General features: G+C 42.1%; 1 protein-coding gene across 1 annotated transcript; it reads left to right on the top strand.

Moving 5' to 3' along the window:
- The first annotated feature begins 380 nt into the window (after window positions 1-380).
- LOC132894740 (uncharacterized) lies at window positions 381-7,790 on the top strand. Its single transcript, XM_060934856.1, has 5 exons — window positions 381-518; window positions 1,649-1,807; window positions 1,991-2,086; window positions 6,072-6,289; window positions 7,619-7,790. The coding sequence occupies exons 1-5, from the start codon at window positions 381-383 to the stop codon at window positions 7,788-7,790; spliced, it is 783 nt and encodes a 260-aa protein (XP_060790839.1).
- Window positions 7,791-18,764: the final 10,974 nt, after the last annotated feature.

The raw sequence follows: 18,764 nt of genomic DNA, 5'->3' as shown, positions 1-18,764 counted from the left end.
GAGACATTAAGACAGACATTCTTGACAAAATTGCCCATGCTGCTTTTGAAATAAAGGCGTATCCTCAGCCCCACGAACTTGAATCCATTGCAATTGCGTTAATTAACAAATACGCATGCCTCAGAGAGGTTGATGGCAATGGGTATGATGGGTGGCTTTGTAGTATAAGGAACAAATTCAATAACTTTAGAGCAAAGCTGCGGCTGGCTGGCTGCAGTGAAGTGTCCCTTAATTGCAAAAGAAAGGCAGATGGAGGCACTGCAATATACACACTGAAGAAGGCCAAGCGTGGCGAGATAAACCATTTTCCAGAGAATCCGAATCTGCATGATGACTCCTCACTTGAACAGCAAAGACAGCTTTTGGTGGAAGCAACAAAGATGGCCAAAGTAGATGAGAAGTTCATAAGGGAAACCATGGAAATGACCTTTTCCCTGAGGAGAAGGGAGGTGGTTGATAATAAGCCAATGGTGATTGAAGTGCAGGAGAGATGGCCTGCTTTATTTTTCAAAGAGCAGGTAAGAATTTGCACATTTTGTATTTTCTGTAATGTATGTAGACTTCTTTTCAAAGGTACAGTTATGCTCAAAATAATAGCAGTGTCTTTAAAAAAGATGAGTAAATGTCAATTCTTGAAATAAATTTTACTTTAATGAACACAAATGCATTAGGGACGCTGCACATTCTATTTCAAAGCAAGAAATTGGAAAAAGTAATAAAATTTTGTATTTCACAGAAAGTCAAGAAATGTAATGTTAAAAAAATAGCAGCGTTGACCTCTGTCTTTGCTCAAAAAAAGTACCGTACAAACTAAGAAATTCAAATTCAACTTAAGTAGCATCCTAAACTAATTCTGTTGCATAAACATGGTTTATGAGAACTGCTTCTCATCTGTGGTGCATGGAGTCAGCCAACTTCTGGCAATGGTCAACAGGTATTGCCGCCCAAGTCAATTGTACTACATTCCACAATTCCTCTGCGTTTCTTGGTTTTGCCTCATGTACAGCATTTTTTAGGTCAGCCCACAAGTGTTCTATGGGATTAAGGTCTGGGGATTGTGCTGGCCACTCCATTATTGGCAGAGGTGTCAAAAGTAAAAAATAGAAACACAATTTCCTTCCAACATAGGTAACTTATCTGAGTAAAAAGCAGACCAGTGTTGTCTTACGATCAGCTGATTCTGCACTGGTTGAATTGAGTTTGTGGTGGGTCCTTGTCAGGTTTTTAGTGTTTTTCAGTAATAACACAGTCTATCTATCTCATTAGGTACAATGGAGTAAATGGTGTAACACCTATGTAATACCATGTGCTACTGTTGTAATTACACCACAAAAGTACATTTACTTTTACTTTTGACACCTCTGATTATTGGATGCTGTTTGTCTGGAACCATGTTTTTTCTCGCTTGCTGGTGTGTTTGGCGTCACTGTCTTGTTGAAACATCCACTTCAAAGGCATTTCTTCAGCATTTGGCTATAGGCAGCAGAGTTTCAACGAACAGCATATAATACCTACTCTGGCCACAATCCTACACAGTTTACCTTTAAAGACACAGCTATTATTTTCAGCATAACTGTATGCATTCTGAGAACCCTTCCACTGTGTTTGACTCATACCTGTGGTTATTGTTGATTTATGTATTTGACAGATTGATGCAGAGTTCCATTGCATCACAAACAAGATGTTATTGACGACATTCAGAACTGCAGTGGACAACTACGCTCCCAAACTACTTCGTCTGTACCGTAACCAAAAAGCAGCCTTTGGGAAGGCAATGGAGGAGGTCATGGCAAAGCTTGATGATGAGGTATATTATGGTTGAAATACTTAATCTTTCTAACACTGCTCTAACTGGGTAATAAAAAAACCACACTATTCTTATTTGCTTAAAAAAATCTTTAATTATTCTTTTGTAAATATTAACGTTTACTATTTGGCAGTACTCTCAACTTTCTATGTTTGTATACTTTCTTGTTTTTCTTTCGGGAAGACCTCTGACATCCTCAGGCACCGCAAAGATGCTGCTCTTCGAGGACTTCCAGTATTTCTCCGTGAGGAACCTAAGGAACTCTTCAAACAATGCCTTGTAAGTGCATTAGCATCAAACAAAAACCACCTTTTTTTTGGAAAACTTATTATATAATGACATTCTATTCCTTGGGTGGCCAACCCGCGGCTCGCGAGCCGCATGCGGCTCTTTGCCCGGTGTCATGCGGCTCTTACGTTCATATCGAAGTTTGTGGGTTTTTTTAAAATTTTTTTTAATGTGCGTGTGCGCTTTGCTTGAGTTCAGTATGGTATTTTCGTCAAATGCATCTTCGCTTTGCTTGGGTATATTACGGTATTTTCAGGTCATGTCAAATGCGCATGTGCGTGAGATAATCGCTCAGTTTTTGGGCAAGGTGTATCTTGTCAAGTAGCCTCTCAAAATGGCAATGAAAAAATGCACAGCAAAACGAAAATATGAAGACGAACATAGGACATTTTTAACAGAGTGGGAGAGTTTATACTTTTTTGTTGAACGTAATGGCAAGCCATTCTGCCTTATATGTCAGTTGTCATTAGCTCATTTCAAAGCTTCCCGCCTCCCTGAATAAGCAAGGAGCTAGATATGCAACACTAATTGAAAACCTGCACGAAAGCTTTGTAACCCGGTTCCGTGATATACTGTACAACTGAAAAGGCCACAGGTTACGTTCCTCGTCGACCCATTCAATGCGGAGATGGACTGTTTGAAAGCCCCGCTAGTCACAGATGAGGCTGCGGCTGAGTTGGAGATGATCGATCTTCGTGAGGAAGACCAACTGAAACCTGTTTTGAGGGAAGGCACCATTGAGTTTTGGAAAAGTGTGCCATTGGAAAAATACCCGAATGTGAAACGGGCTGCGCTTAAGATACTGTCAATGTTTGGGTCAACATACGTCTGCGAGTCTGTGTTCTCTACCATGAAACACGTGAAGTCAAAGCATCGTTCTGTTCTGACTGAAACCCATGTGAAAGAACTGCTTCGAGTGGCAACGACGGAATACAAGGCAGATTTGAAGAGGATTGTTCAAGGCAAGGAATGTCAGAAGTCCCACTAAGCAACATGCATAGTAAGTGCACACAATATTGATTGCTGTAAATGACTGGCCTGTGGTATTAGTACTGACTGAAGGAGTAAATTTCTCTCATGTTGGCGTGTGACATTTACTATTAATCTGGCTGAGCAGAGGTGCGTGAGCGTGTGTGTCTGTGAGGGAGAGAGAGCGGGGGGGGGGGGGGGGGGGGGGGGGCGATGTTCATGTGCGGTCATGTGTATGGTGTGGCTTTTTTTTGGTAATGCCATGAGTCCCACTAAGCAGCATGCATAGTAAGTGCACACAATGTTCATTGTTAAAAATGACTGGCCTCAGCCTGTGGTCTTAGTACTGTAGGAGTAAATATGTTGGTGTGTGACATTTACTATTAATCTGGCTGAGCAGAGGTGTGTGTGTGTGTGTGTGTGTGTGTGTGTGTGTGTGTGTGTGTGTGTGTGTGTGTGTGTGTGAGAGAGAGAGAGAGAGAGAGGAAGGGATGGGTGATGTTCGTGTGCCCATGTGTATGATGTGGCTCTTTGCGGTAATACAGTAAAAAATGTGGCTCTTGGTCTCCAACTGGTTGGCCACCCCTGTTCTATTCTATTGTAACGCATGTATACGCTATACACATGCACACTGAAAACAACTTGCTGTGCAGTGCAGATGTGCATGTCTGTTCAATCCTTTCTGAGATCTCAGCCATTCTAATAGGACCATGGTTTGTTTGCATTTTTTAACACGTCTTCAACATACTCAAAATGTTATCCTAAAAGTTATGCAATATTACCAGATGCCTTTCAATACAGCAGTAACTTTTGGGATGATCTTTGGATTACAGTATGTTAAGATGTTTTTTATAAGATGTTAACAAACCGTAACTCCCATTAGAATGGCTGATCTCTCAGAAAGGATTGAACAAACAAATTGACGTCATTGGGTAGTGACAAGTCAAGGGTAGCGTAGACAATACAACTTAATGTTGAAATTGGATGGAATTCTCCTTTAAGGCACATTTCCTTCCTTGTGTGTCCAATGCAGCTTCATAATAAGCTATTGATTGACCAATCACACACGGCAGAAGACAATCTTTACTGTGCATAAATCACATGAAAAAACGTATTCTTTTAATGTGCAATTTTACTGTGTATGTACACCTCTGTGTATAAAGTTTATTACGCCTTACGTAGTAAGTCTTAACCTGTCCTTGTGCTATACACTGCTCCAAAGAATAATGGGGAACACCAAAACCAATGCAATGCAACTTCAGGTCAAACATACTGCTGTGACATCAGCCTGTCCAGTTAGGAAGCAACACTCATTGTAAGTCCATTTTGACTACTGTTATGCAAAATTAACAAGCAATGGGTAGAAATTAAAGGTAATAACCAAAACAAGCCCCAAAAAGAGTTATTCTGCTGGTGGTGGCCAGCTGATGGCCATTCTGACTAATTTTTTGGTCACATGTGCATTTTGTCAGTGTCCCACCCCTGTGAGACTGTCTATATCACCCACTGAATTTGCTCAGCTAGTGTAACTCATCCAAGATGGCACATCAATGTGCGCTGTGGCAAGAAGGTTTGCTGTGTCCCCCAGCACAGTGTCAAGAGGATGGAGGAGATGCCAGGAGACATGCCAGTACACCAGGGAACATGGAGGAGGCCATAGGACTGTTTACAACCCAGCAGCGGGATCACCAGCTCCTTCCTTGTGCCAGGTGCCACAGGAAGAGCACTGCCAGAGCTCTGCGAAATGAGCATTGCAGGCCACTGATGTGCATGTTTCTGCTCAAATGGACAGAAACGGACTACTTGAAGGTATGAGGGCCTGATTTCTACCAGTGAGGCCTATGCTCACAGAGTGGCACTGTAGGGAGCGATTAGCGTATACCAGAGAACATTAAGATGGGCATATTCACCATTGGTGCTCTTTGCACCATAGAGCAGGTTCACACTGAACACATGTGACAGACATGACAAAGTCTGGAGATGCCATGGAGAGTGTTATGCTGCCTGCAACATCATTTGTGAAGCGCACAGGGTGCCCATGGCGAACATGCTAGTTTTGATGTTCTCTGGGTTAGCAAATTGCTTTCGACGGTGCCGCCCTTTAAGCATACGTGTGGATATCAGGCCCTTATACCCTCCTCATGAAGTGTGTTTCTGACCATTTGAGCATCAACATGCACATTAGTGCCCTGTAAAGCTCATTTCGCAGGGCTCTGGCAGTGCTCTTCTTGTGGCACCGGCACAAGGAAGGAGCTGGTGATCCCGCTGCTGGGTTGTAAACAGTCCTATGGCCTCCTCCATGTTCCCTGGTGTACTGGCATGTATCCTGGCATCTCCTCCATGCTCTGGACACTGCAAGGGGACACGGCAAACCACAGCGCACATTGATGTGCCATTTTGGACGAGTAGCACTACCTGAGCAAATTCAGTGGTGATGGACATAGCTTCCTGGTACCTACAGTGGTGTGGAACTGTCAAAATGCACCATGACCAAAAAATCATCCAGAAAGGATGATGGAAAAAGATGGTCTGTGGACAACACCTTCAGAATAACTCTATTTCACTCAATTTCTTTCTACCCATTGCTTGTTAATTTTACAGTAGAGAAAATGGACTAACAATGAGTGTTGCTGCCTTTCTGGACAGGCTGGTATCACATAAGTATGATTAAGTTGGAGTTGCGCTGTTTTGGTGTTGCCTTTGTTTTTTTGAGCAGTGTACTTATGCAGTGGAACGCATATGTGTAGTCAGTGCAGGTGTTGCAGTGTATTTGTTTCTCCTTCCTGAGGGCAACAGTTTGAAACAGGCGAGTGCTGAAGGAGCTGTCCTTGATCAGCTGTAGCAGTTAGGGGCAGGGTGTAGATCTCCGTCAGAGGAGAGCGGGCCACTGTCGGGTCATCAGCAAACTTCACAATGACGTTGCTGACAGTCATGAGTGTGGAGGCGGGGGGAAGAACTGGACAAAGTCGATATGAGCTCTAAGACTTTCATGCTTTGTTTTCCTCAGGAGACTGATGCAGATGATGTGGCTCTCCGGGGCGTGGCTGTGGGCATTCTTTATGTTCATGAAGACTGTGGTCCGGGAAGATCTACACGAGTGCAAAACATTGCAGTCATCCTTGAAGAGCGAATTGTTTTGCAAGATATCCCAGACACTCCAACTGCTCTTGCATACCTTTTTGGCCTGCTTTACGCCCTCAATATTTCTTACCCGAAGGCTCTGAAGTATACCTTTGATACTTTGCAAAATGTGTTCATGGAAATGGATTCAAAATGCACGCAGCGTGTGCGATCTCTGAAAAACAAACTTGCTCTGTAAGACTTAAAGAGTGAATAGCAGGTTGTGTAGTGAAGTGACTGTACAAGTTTCTATAGTGAAGTGAGTGATCAAGTTCCTTTCGATAGCCCATATTGTTATTTTTTGAGTGGGAAAAAATACGGATATACAGCATGTTGGCATTTTGCCCGTTTTAACCTCCTCACTTGGGCCTTGGAGGTCCAGCATTCTTTTTTAGATGGTAAAGTTGAAAGACTAAAGGTACGTGTTTTATTTCAAGAAATGGAACCACGTATACTACGTTAATTGATGTGCAAAGACTTCAAATAGAGAAAGGGGTGTGTGCGATCTCTGAAAAGCAAACCTGCTTTGTATAGTGAAATAAGTGTACAAGTTCATATAGTGAAGTGAGTGTACTGGGTTAGATTAAGTTCCTTTCGATAGCCCATATTGTTATTGAGTATGTTTGGGGAAAAAAGGATATACAACAGTGTATTTTCAGAGTGATTTGTGGGCAGCATGTTTGCATTTTGCCCGTTTTAACTTTGCATCTTGCCTGTTTTAACCTCCTCACTTGGGCCTTGGAGGTCCAGCATTCTTTTTTATTTAATATTTTATACATTTTTCTACATTCTTGTTTTTTTTTTTGTATTTTATTTACCAGCTTAAGAGCAGCTTGGTGAGAATGCCAAGATACCCCAGTTAAGAAATGCAATAAAAAATGTGCAGCCTGGTCTATAAGAAACTGAAGATGGCAAAGTTGAAAGACTGAATGTACATGTTTTATTTCAAGAAATGGAACCCCACGTACACTACGTTAACAGACATGAAAAGACTTCAAATAGAGAAAGGGGTGTATGCTCTGTATTAAAATACTTGATTTTGGTTACTGAAATAAAGTTTTGGGGAAAAAAGTTCATTGTATATTTCATTATTGAAGTTTTCTAATTGTGTAGAGCAATGAAGAAAGGCATGTATAGTTAAGTGATAAATAATGATAACCTCAATTAACTTTTTGTAGTAATGCGAATCATGCCTCTATTCAGCAAAACGAGACATCTATGTAGGCAGAACGAGGAATTCAAAATAACGGATCACTCGCATAATTAAGAATTAATAATTGGGACTATAGTGTTTTCATAGTTGGATTAGTATATAGTTCATAATGTGCAAAACATAAAATTCTTAGTGCAGACTGTTGCCTGCAAATTTTAAGTATTCTCAACTATTTATTTTTTACAGTGTGTTCTCACTGACATCTTCAATATCTCTCTGAGCAATGCCATCATTCCAAAGTGCTTCAAGACCAATACCATCGTCCCCATGCCGGAGAAGTCTTCAGCGTCCTGCCTCAATGACTACTATCCCATTGCACTCATACCCATCATTATGAAGTGCTTCGAGAGGCTCATCATGAGGCACATAAAGACCCTGCTGCCTCCTTCCTAGATCCCCTGCAGTTCATATATTGCCATAACTGGTCAACAAATGATGCCATAGCCACCACCCTTCATCTGGCCCTTAGCCACCTGGACAATAAGAACACATACGCTCAAATGCTGTTCATAGACTTCAGTTCAGCATTCAACACAATCATTCCTCAGCACCTAATTGAAAAGCTGAGCCTGCTTGCCCTGAACACCTCCCTCTGCAACTGGATCCAGGTTTACCTGACTGAGACCCCGTTTACACGTAGCCGGGTATCTATAAAAATGGATATTTATTTATGTGGTTGCACCCATCATTTACATGTAAACAGAGGTTTCAGTCACTGAAAATGGCTGCTTTCGAAAACTCTGGGCAAAGTGGAGATTTGTGAAAACTCCGTTTTCATGCCTGCGTGTAAACAGTGGAAAACAGAGTTTTCTCTGTGTTATGGAGAAAATGGAGTTTTAGCATTGTGATCTGACAGTCCCTCCTCCTTGGCTTTCAGATCTCTGGTTGGCTTTCTATTTGTTTGACATGTTTTTGACAGCCTTCCCTGGCTGTTTTTGAGCATTGTGTAAACAGAATTATTTTCTAGTATGAGGAGAAGATACCCGTTTTCATAAATACCCGGCTATGTGTAAACGAAGTATTAGAGACCTCAGTCAGTCCAGATTGGGAGCAGAACTTCCAGCACCACCATACTTAGCACTGCCCCCCCAGAGCTATATGTGCTCAGTCCACTGCCATTCACTCTGCTGACTCATGACTGTGCAGCAACTCACAATTCAAATCACATCATCAAGTTTACTGATGACATGACTGTGATAGGTCTCATCAAAAGGAACAATGAGTCAGCATACAGAGAGGAGGTTATTGTAGAAGGAGTCTTATTGTAGAAGGAGTGTAGAGAGGGCGCTGCTCTTGTGGCGACCGGCAGCTCTTGTGTTTGAGTGTTTCGTATGTAGCTTATTGTCTTGTCTTTCATGGGTTGATTTTTAAGTATTCCTTTAAATGTCCAACTATACTTGAGTTGGTGCGTGGAGAGATGGAGATTTTATTTCGTCTGTTTTTATTGATCTTATTTGTGTACCTTGCTTGGAGTCATGTGCACTCACAAACAATTCGGTACACACGTGAGTTTCTTTTAAATTTAAAATTGAGTCTTCAGACTGTGGATTCTGCACTTTTTTTTAACACAGGTCTCCAGTATAAGTCCGGAGATACTGAATGATCCTGTGATTGCATGGAATAATTTTCAGAACGTGGCTAAAAAAAGTAAAAGGGGAAAGAGAGGCGGAGTGCGTCAGCGGCTGCGGAAACAATTTCATAACAACCGTAGCCGTATCCCCCAGCCTTCTATTATTTTTGCCAACGTCCAATCATTAAGGAATAAAACTGATGAACTACATGGTTATGTTACTTATCATCGGGAATACCGGGACGCTTGTCTTTTGGCATTCACTGAAACATGGTTTTCTGCTTCAGATTCCGACGCTTCCCTGGATTTAACTGGATTCGGAGCTCCTATTCGGCTGGATCGGGACTGCGAGGTAACACAAAAAAAAAAAAAACAGGGAAGGTGTGTGTGCCTGTACATTAATCGAAGATGGTGTAATAACTTCACTGTGTGTGAGCAGCTGTGTTTGCCGGACATAGAGCTCCTGTCAGTGTCATTGAGACCTTTTTATCTCCTGAGGGAATTCCCTCGTGTGTACGTCACTGTTGTTTACATCCATCCCAAGGCAAATGCGGAAGTTGCAGCCAATATACTATCTTCAGAGTGATTCAGTCTCTTCAATTAAACTCTCCCGATGCTCCTAATATAATTTTGGGAGATTTTAATCACTGTAACTTAAAGAAAACACTGCATAGTTTTTATCAGTACGTTAATTGCCCTACGCGTCATGAGAAAACTTTGGACCTCTGTTATGGCTGCATAAAAGGAGCATATAAGTCCGTAGCGGGTCCTGCTCTTGGATCTTCTGATCACAATACGGTGCATCTTTATCCTGTTTATAAGTCTGTGCTGAGGAGGGAGAAGGTGCGCAAACGGCAGGTGATGCTCTGGAACGAGGAGTCTTTTCGCGCCCTGCAGGGGTGCTTTGATTGCACTGACTGGTCGGTATTCATTGACTCCTCGGACAGTAGATGAACTGACGGACGTTGTATGCAGTTATATCTCCTTTGTAGAGACAATGTTATTCCAACTAAGGTTGTGAAGTTTTTCCCCAATAATAAACCTTGGGCCTCGTCAGCACTTAAGGGCCTGATTCAGAAAAGGAAAAAACGCTTTTAAGGAGGGAAATGTTATTGAGGTTAAAGAAATTAAGAAGATTAGATCTGAAATTAGAAGGGCCAAACTTGTATATAAAGATAAAATTGAAGCTGAGTTGGGCTTTTAATAACTTAAAAGAAGCCTGGAACGGTATGAAACTTATGACTGGGTGTGCAAATAGTGGTCATAGCAATATTACTTTGGTTTTAATTCTGACAAGCAGTTGGCTGATGAGTTAAACTCTTTTTATTTAAGATTTGATAATCGTGATTTCACTGATATGGTGAATACATTAAAGGACACCACCAGAGCTGCTTTTGCTTTGGATGTCCAAAGTATGGAAAAATACTTAAAACAAATTAAAAAGAGTAAGAGTCCAGGACCTGACAATATTTGTGGCCATGTTCTGGCAACTTGTGCTGAACAGCTGTGCAATATTTTTCATTTTATTTTTACGCTGTCTCTCCAGCAACAAAAGGTCCCTAAGTTATGGAAACATTCCACTATTGTCCCTGTTGCAAAGATTAATAAGCCTTCTACATTAAATGATTTCAGGCCTGTGGTGCTGACATCTTTAGTAATGAAGACGTTGGAGAAGCTTATTAAAAAGGAAGTTTTATTGCAGGTAGAAGAATTTTTGGATCCCCTACAATTTGCTTATAGGCCAGGTAGAGGTGTGGAGGATGCCACCGTCACACTGCTACATTTTTTGTATCACCATCTTGAGGGATCCAAAGCTCAGGCAAGACTGTTGTTTGTAGATTTCTCATCTGCTTTTAACACTATCCAGCCACATCTGTTAGCAGAGAAGCTAATCAGTTTTTTTAAATTGGATTTTAATCTTGTTGGTTGGATATTGGACTTTTTGACCAATCGGTCCCAGTGTGTGAGGGTTAATGGCTGCTTTTCAAATCAGCTGTATGTATTCCTCCTCTGGCTCTCCTCAAGGTTGTTGTCTCTCCCCATTATTATACATTTTGTACACTAATGACTGTCGCAGCAACTATGCAAATAGACACATTATTAAATTTGCTGACGATTCTGTCATTGTGAGGCTTCTTGAAGGGGAGGAGCTAAATCATGGGCCTACTGTAGATGATTATCTTGGTGTGATGAATCCTTTCTCCAGTTAAATGTGTCTAAAACAAAGGATATGATAATCAGCTTTAGAATGTCTAGTCCTTGTCCTGTGGTAACCAGCATTAAAGGTGTAGATATTGAGCTGGTAAACAGCTACAAATACTTGGGAGTGGTTGTGGATAACAAATTGAGCTTTGATGCTCATGTTGCCTTTACAGCAAAAAAAGTTCAGCAACGGCTCTATTTTTTGAGGAAAATGTACTCTTTTAATGTTCGCTCAGAGATGATGACCCTCTTTTATAGAAGTTTTATTGAATCAGTTTTTATGTTTTGTATTGTCGCTTGGTATGGAAATCTGACCCTGGCCAATAAAAACAGGCTTGGTAACCTTGTTAAAGTGGCCAGTAAGGTTATAGGGAGGAGTCAGGTTCAGTTAACTGATTTGTATAACCAACAAGTGTTCAGGAAGGCTTTTTTGATCTTAGAGTGTGTAGATCATCCCCTTCGGCCTGAATTTGTACTGTTGCCCTCAGGCCGTCGGTGGAGGGTGCCTGCTCTTCGGACTAAGAGATTTAAGGTTTCCTTTGTCCCCACTGCCATCCAGGTGCTGAATGGTAGTTAGCTCTTTGTTTGTAATTGTTTAGTGCTTATGTTCAATTTGTACGGACCCTGCCCATGACGTGTTGTCTGTTATGTATTGTGTGTGAATATCTTTGTGTGCATCTTTCTGGCTGCAAATCCATTTTCCCTGTTTTGGGACAATAGATACCTTGACCCTTGAGGAGGTGCAGTGGCTATCAGACTGGTGCAGTCAACCTGAATGTGGACAAAACAAAAGAGATGGTTGTTTACTTTATTGAAGACAGACTGGTGAACAAATCCAAATCAAAAGGCAGAATCAGGATCAGTGGGCAAGCAGTGGTCATGTGATCAGAAGACAGGACAGTAGAGGCAAAGCCAAAATACAAACAACAGTCAAAATCCAGAGTCGCACCATGTTCAAAAGGCTTGGTACACACAGACACCATGGAACTGAGTGATATTTCACGTTGAGCAAATCTGAAGTGAGTCCTATTATGCTGTGTGGTAATGAGGCTGTAATGAGAAACAGGTGTTTAGTATTCTGAAGATTGGGATTGGTGTGCAGTGACCATGTTGGAAGATTGCTGTGCATTCTGGGAATTGGAGTACTGAGCATCGGCTGACATGATATTAATCACAGTTGAACTTGGGTGTGTACATGTTTTTTTCACACTTTTTTATCACTTCTGAGGTAAGTTGAATGCAGTACAACTATGAGTACAGTGGAGGGCTGTAATTGGTCAGTGAATACATTTCAGTGTGGAAGGATTTTTACACACTGATGAAAGTGTGATGAAATGTGGCAGGATTTCTCCACACTGAAATGCAAAGGCGATTCACATTCTTAAGTCTTATATTCTTACTTACAGTCTTAAGAGACTTACACTCCCTTCATTATCTTCATTTGCTTCATGTCACTAATACTAGGGCCATGGTGGTGCAATTGTTGAAGCTCTGGATTACTGACCAGAAGGGCAGTGTTTGAAGCCCCAACACTGCCAAACTGCCACTGTTGGGTCCTTAATCCTCTGTGCTCCAGAGTTATGTATCATGGTTGACCCTGCACTCTGACCCCAACTTCCTAAAAAGTTGGGATATGCAAATAAAATAATTTCATTGTGTTGTATATGCAACAAATAAAAGAAGGCTGCCTTCACTTCTGATACTCAATTCATCTTTTTTTTAATTCTCAGAATCACTTTTATTGTCAGGTATGTGAACACACACGAGGAATTTGACTCCGGTTTCACTTAGCTCTCTTAATACAAACAGATAAAAAAAAAGCGTAGACAAAAAACAAAACAAAAAGCTATGTACATGTAGAAGGGTAAATATATGTATAGACAAGGGTGTGTGTGTATATATATATATATATATATATATATATATATATCTCATCTCATTATCTCTAGCCGCTTTATCCTTCTACAGGGTCGCAGGCAAGCTGGAGCCTATCCCAGCTGACTACGGGCGAAAGGCGGGGTACACCCTGGACAAGTCGCCAGTTCATCACAGGGCTGACACATGGACACAGACAACCATTCACACTCACATTCACACCTACGGTCAATTTAGAGTCACCAGTTAACCTAACCTGCATGTCTTTGGACTGTGGGGGAAACCGGAGCACCCGGAGGAAACCCACGCGGACATGGGGAGAACATGCAAACTCCACACAGAAAGGCCCTCGCCGGCCCCGGGGCTCGAACCCAGGACCTTCTTGCTGTGAGGCGACAGCGCTAACCACTACACCACCGTGCCGCCCATATATATATATATATATGTGTATGTGTATATATATGTATGTGTGTGTATTTTTTATGTAAAATGGCGCATAGTGCAAGGATGACTTAGTAAATATAAATATACAGTGTGCACAGAATGACGGTATGAGTGTGCAGCTATTTCACAGTTGATGTTACTGATATTTGAGTCCGGTTTTAGCTGTTCATCACAGAGACAGCCTGAGGGAAAAAAAACTGTTCTTGTGTCTGGTTGTTTTTGCGTACAGTGATCTGTAGCGTCTCCCAGAGGGGAGAAGTTTAAACAATTTGTGACCAGGGTGTGATGGGTCTGCAGAGATGTTACAGTACCTGCCCATTTCCTGACTCTTGACAGGTACAGGTCTTGGATGGAGGGCAGGCTGACACCAATAATTTTCTTTGCAGACCTTATTGTCTGTTGCAGTCTGTTCTTGTCCTGCTTGGTGACCGATCCAAACCAAACAGTGATGGAAGAGCAGAGAACAGACTGAATGATGGCAGAGTAGAATTGTGTCAGCAGCTTCTTAGACAGGTTGAGCTTCCTGAACTGGCGCAGAAAGTACAACCTCTGCTGGGCCTTTTTGATGATGGTGACTGTGTTGGTCTCCCACTTCAGGTCCCAGGAGATTGTGGAGCCCAGAAACCTGAAGGTTTCAACAGCAGTCACAGTGTTGTTGATGATGGTGATGGGCGGCAGGGTGGGGGGGCTCCTCCTAAAGTCCGCTGTCATCTCCACAGTTTTGAGCGTGTTCAGCTCCAGATTGTTCTGACTGCACCAACAGACCAGCCGTTCAACCTCCCGTCTATATGCAGACTCCTCACCGATGAGGCCGATGACCATTGTGTTGTCTGCAAATTTCAGGAGTTTAACAGACGGGTCTCTTAAGGTGCAGACAAAAAATACTCTTCTGATTGTTTTTCACTAAAGAGATCAAACAATTGCTTTCCAGTGTAGAACATTTTCTTCATGTCACTATAGCAAGACTGTTTGTGGATTGCATTTGACATTCCTTCACTGATGTAATTACTTTTCTATCTTAAAATCACATATCGAAATGCAATGCAGTGACATGGATTGCTTTGAAAGGTGGATCATCATTTCTGACACAAGTTCAGCATTCATTTCTTAAAAATAATCCTCTGTTGACTGTTTTTTATTCAAGAGATCTAGCAATATAAGAGTGGTCATTGATACATGTGTATTGCAGTATTTCATCCATCCATCTCATTATCTGTAGCTGCTTATCCTGTCCCACAGGGTTGCAGGCAAGCTGGAGTCTATCACAGCTGACTATGGGCGAGAGGCGGGGTACACCCTGGACAAGTTGCCAGGTCATCACAGGGCTGACACAGAGACAAACAACCATTCACACTCACATTCACACCTACAGTCAATTTAGAGCCACCAATTAGCCTAACCTGCATGTCTTTGGACTGTGGGGGAAACCGGAGCACCTGGAGGAAACCCACGCAGACACAGGGAGAACATGCAAACTCCACACAGAAAGGCCCTCGCCGGCTGCTGGACTCGAACCCAGAACCGTCTTGGTGTGAGGCAACAGTGCTAACCACTACACCACCGTGCCGCCTGCAGTATTTCTTATTTTGATTTTTTTCCACTAGTGTGACTGTGTTTTGCTCATGAAATTTTCTGCATTATGTGGTTATATTACTAATTTGTTTAAAGAGGTATGTGGAGTTAAGTCGCCTCCCTAAGTGCTGTGCCTTAAAGTGGTGGGGAGGTTTGTGTGCTTTTATGATCCTGGTAGCTATATCAGCTGGGACCTCGGTCCCTGGTAGGTTCAGCCTTGCTGGGCAGGTTCCAGGTGAAAAGCCAGACAAATTGCAGTACCTGGCCCTCCAGGTTGGGGGTTGGGCAATGGGCTAATGACCCATCCCTGTAAAAAAAAAAAAAAAATCGTCATTACTGAAACCAGTACTGAAACTGACTGAAACCAGACACACTCTTCAAGTGAGTTATGGGCAGAAGGAAGAGGCTAGCCAGGTACCTCCAGACAAAGATATTTGTTTTACGGATTACCAGTGCAATATGACATCGGTGGGTGAAAGCTCCACAGAAGCCCATTGACCGATAAAGTCACTTCTGAGACCCAAAGAGATTATAAACATCGGAAACTGGAATGTGTGTACAATGAGTGCAATAAGTAAGTCAGCGCAAGTGGCTAAAGAAATTAGAGAATACAACATCGACATATTAGGAATAAGCAAATGCAGATGGTCTGGGTCTGGAAACCTTAAGCTATCAACAGGGGAAACAGTGATTTACTCTGGGAGAGATGATGGCATGCACTGCAGTGGAGTTGCTATAATGATGTCCAAACTAGCAGAGTCAGCCTTGTTAGAGTGGTTACCAGTTAGTGAGCATATAATCAAGGCATGGTTCCATTCCAAGTTTATGAAGCTCACAGTCATCCAAGTCTACACATCAACAATGGATGCTGAAGAGGTAGATGAGTTCTATGAACAGCTGCAGAGTGTCATACAGATGGTTAGGAAGCATGATGTGTTACTGGTAAGCGGCGACCTGAACGCAAAGGTTGGAACATCTAATCAAAGAAGGGAAGAGGTCATAGGAACCCATGGAACTGGAGATGTAAACAGAAATGGTGAGAAGCTGATTGACTTTTGCGAGATGAACAATCTGGTTATTACCAGTACTATATTTCCACACAAAGATATCCACAAAACCACCTGGGTATTGCCGGACGGAAGAACTCGCAACCAGACTGATCATGTGCTTGTCTGCAAGTGATTTAGGAAATCTATTCAGGATATGAGAACTATGTGTAGTGCAGATGTTCCTTCAGACCATGATCTCATTAGAACTAGAATCAAGCTTAAGCTTAAGAAGGCTGGCAAGCCTCCCAGTTCTTGAATTAGGTATGAGGTCAACCAGCTGAAGGATTATAATATCAGGAACAGCTTTTCTTTGGAACTCCGTAACAACTTCGCAGTTCTCGAAGCTCTCGATGATGAGCAGAATATTAACACCAGATGGGACCAGTTCAACAAGGCTCACAACATCACAGCTGAGAAAGTTTTAGGATGCAAGAAAAGGCATAGCAAGCCATGGATAAGTGTAGGATCTTGGTCGCGCATCAATGAGAGGAAACATCTGAAGAGACAAGTAGAAGGTGCAAGATCTGAGAGAATACAGCAACAACTAAGGGCAAAGTACAGAGCAAAGGATAAGGAAGTGAAATCAAGTATTAGAGCAGATCAAAGAGCTTGGATGGATAACCAGATGAACATGGCCCAAAGAGCAGTGGACAGTGGCAAGATGAAGACCTTGTATGAGACCACCAAGAACATCTGCAATGACAAGTGTCACAGCAGTGCCACAGTCAAGGATAAACATAACATCATAACTGAGGAAAACAGACAACTAGAAAGGTGGAAGGAGCATTCGAGGAAGTTCTCAACCGAGATCCACCTGAGAACCCCATAGAAATTAATGTGAATTTAACACCAGAGATTGAAAGCATTAGTATAGAACTGATCAGCTTAGAAAGTAAGACTTGGAATTGCAGCTCTTAAGGATGGAAAGTCAGGTGGTGTAGACAACATTGTAGCTGAGCTCTTAAAGGCAGATTTACAAGCATCTTCAACAAAGTTACATGAGAACATTAAAATATTATGGGATGAAGAGAAGAGTCTGGACCAATGGCTTAAATGATTGATTGTAAAGATACCAAAGAAAGGTGACTTAGGAGACTGTGGCAATTGGAGAGGCATCACGCTTCTGATAATTGCCAGTAAGATGTTTGGCAAGATTCTCATCCGACAAATGAAGGATAGTACAGGTATTAGGTTAAGACCTGAGCAAGCAGGATTCTTAGAAGGGCAGAATACCACTGAACAGATCTTTATTCTGCGTGCCTTAATAGAGCAAGCATGCAAATGGCAAGTTCCCCTATTGATCAACTTTATCGACTTTGAGAAAGCATTCAATTCACTTCACAGAGACAGCCTTTGGGACATTATGAGATCTTATGAAATCCCAGAGAAGATAATTAGGGTCGTAAAACTACTCTACAATGATGCCAAATGTACTTGACAATGGGAAAACATCAGATTGGTTCAAGGTTAAAACCAGCATGAAGCAAGGCTGTGTGATGTCAGGATTCCTCTTCTTATTAGCCATCGACTGGGTAATGCAACAAACAACAGAGAGAGCCAACACAGGCATAAGATGGAAGATGATGGAGCAGTTGGAAGACCTCGACTTTGTGGATGATATCGCGCTCATCTCCACAACATTAAACCAGATGCAGAGGAAAACAACTAAGTTATCAGACATAGGTAGTAGAATCGGCTTAAAGATCAGCAAGAAGAAGACTGAAATCCTTAAGATCAACCCTAAAGACCGTGATAGCAGGATCAAGTTCAGGGATGGCAAGGAGATAAAGGAGGTCAGAGACTTTGTGTATCTCAGTGCTACAGTGAGTGATGAAGGAGGAGCTGAAAAGGACATGCAGAACAGGCTAGGGAAGGCTAAGTCAATGTTTGGTAGGCTCAGGAAGGTTTGGGGCTCAAAGAGGTACAGCAAGAGGACTAAGATCCAATTTTACAACACATTAGTCAAGCCTGTGTTACTGTACAGATGTGAGACATGGAAGGTCAGTGTAGCGGACAATGAAAAATTGGACTTGTTTCAATACAAATGCCTCAAGAGGATCGTGGGGATCTATTGACCATACATTATATCTAAAGATGAGCTAAGTAAGTGATGTGAAAGGATAAGCACTGTAGTTAAGAGGAGACAGTGGAGATGGCTAGGTCATGTGCTGCGGATGCCTAGGCAAAATCACTGTGTCACTGCACTGATGTGGAAATCAGAAGGAAGGAGAAAGGTTGGTAAGCCAAAAACAACGTGTCGCAGAACTGTAGAGAAGGAGAGGGAGGAAGCAGGCTGGAGGTCGTGGGAGGAGGTCAGGGTCCTTGCAAAGGACGAGGTTAATTGGAGGAAGAGTGTGGAGGCCTTATGTGCAACTTAGCGCAAAGAAGCAAGGAAAGGTAAGAAGTTAAGTCGTGATCTGAAGTATTATCTTTGAAATGTTGATTTTTAAAAAAAAAATCATAATTCAAGTTCACAACTTGACTCCATAGCTGATACACTGCAATAGCTTTGGATTTAGAGCATACTACACTTTTGCAGTGTAGTAATTACTTTGTGGTTTTCTGATCATTGGGCCTCATTTATCAACCTTTTAGTAAAATTGTGTGTAAATGTTTGTACAAAAAAAGGGAACTAAAATTTTTCGCCAGATTTAC

Source organism: Neoarius graeffei, chromosome 12 (assembly GCF_027579695.1).
Source record: "Neoarius graeffei isolate fNeoGra1 chromosome 12, fNeoGra1.pri, whole genome shotgun sequence".
NCBI classification, from domain to species: domain Eukaryota; kingdom Metazoa; phylum Chordata; class Actinopteri; order Siluriformes; family Ariidae; genus Neoarius; species Neoarius graeffei.
Note: the sequence above shows the minus strand (reverse complement) of the source record. Positions and strands in the feature narration are given on the sequence as shown.

Bases quoted from the DNA above. Each gene is read 5' to 3' on its own strand.
- LOC132894740 (XM_060934856.1), top strand. From the start codon at position 381: ATGGCCAAAGTAGATGAGAAGTTCATAAGGGAAACCATGGAAATGACC. The intron at 2,087-6,071 runs GTAAGTGCATTA...TGTTTTCCTCAG, and splicing joins AACTCTTCAAACAATGCCTT to GAGACTGATGCAGATGATGT. The intron at 6,290-7,618 runs GTATACCTTTGA...TATCTCTCTGAG, and splicing joins TCTTACCCGAAGGCTCTGAA to CAATGCCATCATTCCAAAGT.